The sequence below is a fragment of the Heterodontus francisci genome, unplaced genomic scaffold, assembly GCF_036365525.1.
Source record: "Heterodontus francisci isolate sHetFra1 unplaced genomic scaffold, sHetFra1.hap1 HAP1_SCAFFOLD_124, whole genome shotgun sequence".
Lineage (NCBI taxonomy): Eukaryota > Metazoa > Chordata > Chondrichthyes > Heterodontiformes > Heterodontidae > Heterodontus > Heterodontus francisci.
Window position 1 is genome coordinate 4,528,554 of NW_027140322.1, and position 9,615 is coordinate 4,538,168.

Consider the following 9,615-nt stretch of genomic DNA (forward strand, 5'->3'; position numbering starts at 1 on the left):
GAGCTGCATACTGTGGAGAGAAAGCTTATGGCTTAATGATTGGACTGAAAGCGGGATCAGTGCGGGTTTAAGAGCTGCATACTGTGGAGAGAAAGCTTATGGATGAATGACTGGACTGAAAGTAGGTTCAATGCGGGTCTGAGAGCTGTATACTGTGGAGAAAAAGTTTATGATTTAATGATTGACTGAAAGCTGGTCCAATGCGTGTCATCTATATACGTATAACGTAAAGGGGACTGGAATTTGTTGGCCTCGGAATGTTTTCCATCTCCATTCACCGTGTTGTTTTTTTTTACCACTGGGTGACAGCAGATGAAATGGATCAGCTAAGACTGAATCAGGCTGTTCAGATTGAGCACCTGGAAGATTTCCAGTCAAAGTGTTAGCAAGAGAGATATCACACACCGAATAACATAAGGGTGTCTTTTCTAAAATATTTCAAGCATTGTTTTGTCTAATTTCCTTTAATCACAACATGTATTTAAATCAACCAGCAGTCTGTGACATCGCCGAGTGGAACGAAATTCAAAGTAGTGACAGAGAGCTGGTGACTGTGGGAGTTTAACTCACCGAGAGTGGAGAGATCACCGCCAGCACTTGTGAAGAGATCATCAGGACTACTGTCCAGCAACAAGTGACCATCCTGAGTGTCAATGGCTCCAGTCTCAACATCATCATAATCACCCGGAACCAGACCTGAGAGGAAATAATGATTTTCACTGAAATTAAATGGTATCACTGAATACTTAGAATTATATTATTAGACGTCAGTCGACACGGGCCAGCCAGGGAAAACTGTGATCTTCAGCCGCAGTGAGATTAGAGGCTGGCGAATGATGGGACCGTGTCGTGTCACGATAGGCGAGTCATAGCTCATGCTATGTTTAAAATGCAGCCTGTAATCGATTGAAAGGAAGGGGCAGTGTAGGATATTGGTTGGGAGACTGACAACCTGCATGTTTGGCAGATGGCAGCAGCCAGAGCAAGGTTGGCGCCCAGGTTTTCGCATGCCTCCATGGAAGTGCTCCTCCAGGCAGCAAGGGCAAGGAGGGAAGCGCTTTTCCATCAGGACCGGAGGAGGAGGCCAGCGAGGCAGGTGGGGAGGGCATGGCAGGAGATTGAGCAGGGAGTGAGCAGCCGTGAGGTAGACCCATGTAAGAGGTTTCAGTGCAGCAACGGGATCAATGCCCTGATGTAGTATGACAAGGTGAGTGCAGTGCCTAACATTAATTTGACAGCCTTAAATGTCACAAATGATAAAAATTAAATTAGAGAAGGGGTGCCTCACTCATTTGTTCAGATGTTCCTACACCATGGAGCACAGCTCAGTGCCCACCTTCTTGGAGAAGCACAATCTTCAGTGACACTGCTGTTCCGACATTTGCAGGAAGCAGAGCCTCTGATGGTAAGCCCTCTCTGGTGGGTAGCATCTTCTGCACTCAAGAAGCTGGTTGCGTGCGGCTGTGTGCCCTGTTCATCCACACTCTTTTCCAGCCTCATGATTATTGTCCCTATATGGGTGCTGCAGCCCAACTCCTGGGGACTGCAGCTGCTTCCATCTCTCATTCTCCTCCACAATGGGAGGCCTCAAAACCGGCGTGGCGTAGACCTATTGTAAATTGCTGCACTCACTTTTCAAGGTCTCCATTCTTTTTACTTGGTGTAGGTAAGTTTCTAGTCTGAGAGGATGCTCATCCTAAATACCTCTGTTATGATCGCCAAGATAGGTCAGCCTCCAGATTGCCAATACCGCGATACAGTATCGCTCCCCCTCCCTCCAGTGCCACAATGCTTTTCACAGCCAAAACTGACCTTCCTCTGACCTTCCCCCTCCTTATAGCTGGCGAGTCTCTGAAAACTGTTGTCACCTTTCATTAAATTGTGAATGGTTTGGAAAATTGCCATGAATTTCCTGTTTATTGACTCAATTGCCTGCCCAGTGCCTTAAAGTGCAGCCTCCACCCACCAGCTCGGCCGCTTCCAGGAATATCACTGAACAGAGTAAATACGTCGGGCTTCCTTTGCACTGCTATCCAGCGGCAATTTTCCTCCCAGTCTGTCGCCACTGTGTGACAAAATTCTGCCCTCCGTTTTAAAGTCACATCTGTCCCATTGAATCACCCATTCAACATACACACAAATGTCACATTTCACCGCCCACACAACAGTGTCAGAAATCACAATAATTGAATGTTTCATTCCATTAAAGTATTGGTTGCAATCGGTATTATTTTGCAGACATCCAAATTATTTCTCCTTTCTTAAAAACTAAAATCCCTCAGCAAATCCCCATGCATTCAGCAGCATCATTTTACAGCGATTAAGTTCTGATATATTTAGTTGTTGATTTTAGATAACAGACTGCGTGATGGATTAAAAAAACGTGATGGTAACAAATAAAAATGTACCCACCCTGAATACTGGAGGGGTTCCCTTCAGGATTTTCTGATCCAGGATCCGTATCACCCAAACTGTGACTGGTGTAATATTCAATCCGATTTAGGGACTCAATGGAATCAGCAACTGTTAAACACAAACATGGATGGTTATTGGAGAGATCGATTGGGACGTTCCAGCAAATAACATAATGCCGTCATCTTCTGGTGACAATGTCCCGGGACTTTGTATCTGACACGATTGTGAAACATTTATCACAGGGACTGCAGTAGTTCAAGAGCAACTCGGGATGGACCAAATATGTTGGCTCATCCAGCGAGCAGTTAAAACAATACACAGTACAGCTGGTGGGTCAGATTTCAGACATCAGAGCAGAGACAATAGTATAAAACATAATCAGTTCGCACAGTTTCATAATCCAGAATCCCTCCATCCTGTCCGCGTTTCTTTCAATTTCAGAGTCTCAAACGGATGGTGGTGGCTTTAAAACCGAACCCCACCCCGGATAATGGGGCAGAAAAGTGTAAAGAGTGCAAGGAGACGAATAACGGATTTGTTCTTTCCTGTTTTTTTTTGCAAACTGAGAAATTAATCTCATTGGTTAAATTGCCCTCCAAATATATCGCAAGACAAAACTTTTATCGATTTGCTAGTGTTGTTGCCCCAGTATTGTGAAACAGAATTTGTAGATTAATGTTAAACTTCAGAATACAAAGTGTTAGGATATGTTTTTTGCAGGAACCACCGACTTCAGTTTAGGAGTTCCTGATGGAAGCGTGTTTCTGATCCAGAAATCCAGTCACTTAGAGAAATAAACTCTAAGTCAATGTGACTGTCTCCTCCTGAGAGCAGTGACTATTTATGATCTAGCTTCAATGGAATAAAATGACATGATAGTTACAAACAAACAGAAATCACGTTCTTTAAGCAGTAGCAACGGGTGGAAATCTTCCCAACCCCATTGCTAATCTTGCGATACGCACAGATATAGACACTCTCGCACTGTGATATGACTCCTTCACCTGGGGATAGCGAGCGGATTTCTGACAGTGTTCAGTCAGTAAACTGACCATTAACATGGGGTAGTTAAGTGGAAGTGACATTTGTCTTGTGAAAATTCGTTATGAAATATAAAACACAGACCTGAACGCCGTATCTGATAGGAATCCTTGCCAGGCGGAATATTCCCAATCTCTTCATAAATTGATTGGTACAAACCAGCCGGTGAACCCTTGCCACGAGTGACAGAACCTGTCAGATGTAGGGTGGGAAGATGAAAGCTTAGTTGCAAGCCACGAGCGTTTAACAGTAAATTATCTGCGAACACATCCAAATCACAGAGATGGTAGTAAATCACAGAGATGATAGTACACAGAGATGATAGAGATGACAGAGATGATCACAGAGATGATAGCAAAGAGACAAAGCCAGGTATTGTGAATGCGGAGTAGTTTTGCTGTGAGTATTTTCGTACATGTCTATGTGTCTATTTTTCTGCATACTCCTATGTTCACCTGCAGCAGACTGGGGGCAGATGTACTGACTGAGGAAAAATTCAATCAAGTTTGTTAGAAACGATCTCCCCCTGACAAAGCCATGCTGACTATCCCTGATTAATGCCTGCCTCTCCAAGTGGTGATTAATCCTGTTCCTTAGATTTTTTTCAATCGTTTCCCTACCACTGATGTTCGATTCACCTGCCTGCAATTACCTGGTGACCCCTGCTACCCTTCTTGAATAATGGTACCACATTCACTGCCCTTCAATCATCTGGTACATCTGCTGTAACCAGAGAGAATTTGAAAATGTGTGTCAAAGCCCCTCCGAGATCCTCCCTTACCTCACATAACAGCCTGTGTCACATCTCATCTGGGCCTGGGGATTTTTCCATTTTATGCCCGCCAAAACAACAAACACTTCCTACATTTCAATACTAATTTCTTTAAGTACTTCACAACCCCCCTCCCTGATCTCTACACCTACATCGTCCATCTCCATGGTGAACACAGTTGAAAAGTAATCCATGAAAGCCGCATCTGCGTCCTCTGCCTGCACATTGCAGACGGTCATTTTGGCTCATACCCGGTCCTAATATTTCCCTAGTTATCCTCTTGCCCTTAATATACTTAAAAAAATGCCTTGGGAGCTCCCTTGATCTTCCTCACCAGTGTTTTCGCATGTCCCCTCTTCGCTCTCCTAATTCATTTTTTAAGTACCCCCTATACTTTCTGTACTCCGCTCGGGAGTCCGCTGTTTATCAGCGCTCTGAATCTGCCATAAGCCTCATTTTTGTTCCTTATCCAATCCTCCATATCCCTTGACATCCACTACATCCCTGGACTTGTTGGTCCTGCCCATCAACTTTACAGGAATATGTTAGCCCTGAACTCTCACTATTTCCCTTTTGAAGGTAAGAGCCCATGGGATCCAGGGCAATTTGACAATTTGTATTCAAAATTGGCTTAGTGGTAGGAAGCAAAGAGTGATGATCTATGATGGAGCTGCATAAAACGCTAGTTAGGCCACAGCTGGAGCACTGTGTACAGTGCTAGGACCTGCACTGGAGGAAGGATGTGATTGCACTGGAGAGGGTGCAGAGGAGATTCACCAGGATGTTGCCTGGGTAGGAGCATTTCAGTTATGAAGCGAGACTGGAAAGGCTAGGGCTGTTTTCTTTAGAGCAGAGAAGGCTGAGGGGAGAACATGATTGAGCTTTACAAAATTATGAAGGGCATTCATAGGTTAGATAGGAAGAAACCTTTTCCCTTTGTGCAGGTGTCAGTAACCAGGGGGCATCGTTTTAAGGTAAGGGGAAGGATATTTAGAGGTGATTTGAGGGGAAAAGTATCACCCAGAGGATGGTTGGGGTCTAGAACATATTGCCTGAAGAGGTGGTAGAGGCAGGAACCCTCACAACATTTCAGAAGTCATTTAGATGAACACTTGAAATGCCATCGCATACAACACGAAAGGCCAAGTGCTGGAAATGGGATTAGAATAGATAGGTGCTTGATGGCCGCCCGAGACACGCTGGACCGAAGGGACTGTTTCTGTCCTGAATACCTCTATTACTCTATGACTCTATGACCTGATCTCCTGCTTGTGATCGTTTGCAAATGACTGCCAGACTAGTGAGGTTACCAGGCTCCAGCTTATCAGCTTTCGGACCGTCTAGTTACAGAGACTGTTCTGGTCGGGTCCTTGGCAGAGACAACAGGCCTATGCTGTCCTAGCTACAGAATCTTTCTTAATAAGCGAGAGAGAGAGGTCTATTTCGATAGGAACTTTATATTATTATGAAAAGTGTCATTTATTAACTGTCCCATTTCTTATAATAAATCAGGAGTGAGATGGATGGGTGAAATATGACTTGAAGCGTTGTTTTGAATGTTGAATCGCCGCTGGTGAATGTAGAATGTCCTATACAAGTATCACTAGTCAAAATAACAGACAGACCCGGTTAGACAGCTCGATATTGGATGCCCAGAGCCGGAATCTGAATGGCTGGAATTGATACCCAATGGATGAAGGAAGATTAACAGTCAAATAAATTGCTGAATGCACAGCCCAAAAAGTTCAATTAAACGTCCTGATCCATTGTTACAATCAGTAAATTCTTTCAGAATTTCATGTGTGATGCGATGAACTCTCATAGTGAATGTGGACACTTCAAATCACTCTCCATTTTAAATGTTACATTTTACTAAATCCAGAGCACATTGAATGGAGAAAATCAGCAAATAAATATTACAATGTGTTTCTAACAAGGCCACTTGACATTCCATAGAAAGCTTCAATGAACGAGAGTTTTGTAAGTATATGACACAATATCTGGGATCTTTTGTTGGATCCGCGGTAATATATGAACCTCACCTCTTCTGATTGACTTTTTCTGTACAACCACCATCAGTGAGATCAACAAACAGATTAACAGGACTCCGAAGAAGACTGCTGCTAGGATGGAAGTAGTTTTATATCCCTGTTCTTAATCACAAAAATACAGAAAGGTTTAACACAGACACAGTCCGTCTTGCATGATAAAATATTTATAATAAGTATTTAATAATTATATCCACTGCTTCTGGGCAATGAGTCGGGCTGAACATTCCACAGTATGTGTGGTGAACATTGCACCAGAGGAAAGTGTGAGGCAATCTAAATTACAGAGACAGTGCCCGCCCCCCCCATGTTTCTGATGAGTCCAGGACAGTTCAGGTACAGTCAGAAAATGGGATTAGCAGAATTTCAACCAGACCATTTGAAATATGCAGTGAGGAAAAAATGTTCCAGTCAGTGAGAACGTGCTCATAGTATCTTGAGAAAATGACAACAATACAATTTCAACTAATATAAACCCTAACACTAGCTGGAATAGTAATAATGGTAAGTACCTGCAGATGTGGACGGGAAAGCAGTTGGAGGCACATCGAACCCTGTGGAATATATTGTGCAAAACGTTCAGGAGGATGAAATTTCGGCACTTTCCATTTAAATGATAAATACTGTTCTTAGTTTCCCGAACTAATGAGTCAATTTAACAAAACAAGGAACCCTAAACCCAATCTCCAAACCCTGCCACCCTCACCGGAACAAATCACACTGGCATCTTCCTTGTGATCACAGTCAGATTGAGCCAGCGATGAGGAAGGACAGTCGGCCAGAGAAGATTCGCTTCCAGTGCACTTCACCTCATCCAGCCAGATAACACCGTCACCCTGGGAAAAAGTAGCCCCTCCTGGCGCCAATAGAGCGTGACCACAACCCAGCTGTCTGCAGACAACATTGGCATCGGCCATATCCCAGGAGTCATCACACACCGTGCCCCAGCTGTTATTGCACAATATCTCCACTCTCCCGGAGCAGTTGGTGTTACCTCCAAACAGGCGCAACCATTGTCCCAAATCTATCAAAGAGAATCAATGATTACTATTGATGTAGTATAAGTCAGGAGTACAAGTCAGATAGTTGGTATAATAAAGAGGAAGTAGCACCTGGTGAAAGCCCACGTTTACAATCATATTCTCGAATGCAGTCCTCTGATCTATGGAGCTGCTCCTTCGTTACTTTTGCTTCTGTTGAGAAGAGAAACATGCTGACTGTATCAGACACCAATGTTTGAAATGGCACTCAGGCATTGAGAGGTTTGTTGTGTTACCTGAACAAATAACACCAGCATCCTCCCTATGTTCACAGTTGTGTTTACCCCACGGTTCTGTTTGACACTGCCAAAGGAACGATTCGTGTGAAATACACTCTATTCCATCGAGCCAAATGGGTCCGGATCCTGCTCCGAATGACTGAGCGGAATAATCGATAGAACTGAGGGTACCACACTCTAGCTGTTTACAGATCACTTCTGCATCAGGTCTATCAAGTGTATCCGAGCACACTGTTCCCCAGGTGCCATTGTAGAACACTTCCACTCTCCCCTCACAGCGATGCTTCCCATTCACCAGCCGCAGATCTTTGTGCTCTGTCAATGGCACAAGAAATATCCAGATGGTTAGATTGATAACTCGCTGTGTGTTTATACTGCACAGCTCAACACATGCTGCACCGGTTGTGTTCACTGATTTCCAGTAATTATTTCAGAAAAGTGATAGAAAAACACCGACAGCCCAAAATGCAATAAAGAATAATCAACACGGATTTCACAACAGAAGGACAAACAACGTTATTGAATGCTTTGAAGTAATTACAGAAAGATAATGGGGATGATTCAGTCGATGCAGAATGCATGCTCATTTTTCTGTCAAAAGGCCTCTGACAAGGTTGCACATAGTAGGATCATGACTGGGGTCGGAGCATGTGGATTCAAGAGATAAGTGGATAATGGTTGAAAACTAGCTGCAAAGCACACCGTCATTGTTAAAGCTGGTAACCCAGAATGGTGGAAGGTGGCAAGTGGTGTGACACAGGGCTGGGATTATTGCTGCTTAATATTTACATAAACGATGTGGATTTAGACAAGGGAGACATAATTTCAAAATTTAAGATGGCACCAATATGGGGATATAGTTAACACTACGAAAGACAGAGACAAAATATGGGAATACGATAATAAGCAGGTCGAATGGGCATACAATCGCCAAATGAGTTGAATCCAGGTAAGTCTAAGGTGGTCAGTGCTGATAGGAAGAATAAAGAGGCCACGCATTTCTTGCACAATAAGAGTGAAAATGATGTAAAGCGGCAAAGAGATCTCGGGATACAGAGGCACTAAACACTTATAGAGTGACAGAGATTGAAGCTAGCGATTATAAATATAGGATAATCATGAATACATCTAATAAGAAATTCAGGAGAACTTGTTTTTTTTTTACCCAGGGAGTGGTTTGAATTTTGAATTCTGAACACATGCAATGGTTGAGATGATTTGCACTGATGCCTTTAAGGTAAAGCTAAAAAGATACAAGAGGGAGAAATAAGTAGGTGGATATGCAAAAAGGGTTAGATGCAGGAATGTGGGGCGATACACGTGGACAACATAAACACCACATTGAACAGTTAGGGCGAATGGCCAGATTCTGTGCTGTCCATTGTATGTAATTCGATGTCATATCTTCCCTGTGAAGCCACGTGCACAAAACTAAGGAAAATTGGCACATGGAAGCATCCTTACCTGAACACATGATCCTCACATCTTCTTTATGAGAACAGTCATGGTTACCCCACGATGCTGAGGGACATTCCCAGAGAAACGATTCGCTACTGGAACACTTCAGTTCATCCAACCAAACTAGCCCTGTGACTGGTCCACAAGATGCAGGAAGTGCCAGGTCCATTGCCTTTCCACAACCCAGCTGTTTGCAAACCACGTCAGCGTCTGCCAAATCCCAGGCATCATCGCAAACTGAGCCCCAGGTCCCATTGTAATAAATCTCCACTTGGCCAGTACATCGGCTTCCACCGTCTGACAGCCTTAACTGCACGTGGTCTATTGGACAACAGTACAGGAGGATTATACTTCCAATAGACATTCACCTCATCACTCAATACAATCATTGCACCATCACCAGCTTAAAAAAGGTACTCGTTAAATGTGCCTTTGACAGGTAAATAATACTAAACAACGGAATTGTTTACACTTACTTCTTACATTGAATGCAAAGAACATAAATGGTTCAGATAGCCTTCTACATCTGGCTTTGACAAGCTATGGTCTCCAGTTCCCCTTTTATGTGTTAAACACTATGTGTGTTGTTGTGCAGGCAATCG

At 43.5% G+C, this 9,615-nt stretch overlaps 1 protein-coding gene across 1 annotated transcript; it reads right to left on the minus strand.

The window, feature by feature from the left end:
• Positions 1–5,857: 5,857 nt before the first annotated feature.
• Positions 5,858–9,182, minus strand: LOC137359238 (scavenger receptor cysteine-rich type 1 protein M130-like). The gene is made up of 7 exons (XM_068025298.1): positions 9,020–9,182; positions 7,553–7,870; positions 7,389–7,469; positions 7,235–7,300; positions 6,789–6,830; positions 6,271–6,381; positions 5,858–5,901 (listed from the first exon to the last, which is right to left on the minus strand). The coding sequence occupies exons 1-7, from the start codon at positions 9,180–9,182 to the stop codon at positions 5,858–5,860; spliced, it is 825 nt and encodes a 274-aa protein (XP_067881399.1).
• Between the last annotated feature and the right edge of the window lie 433 nt (positions 9,183–9,615).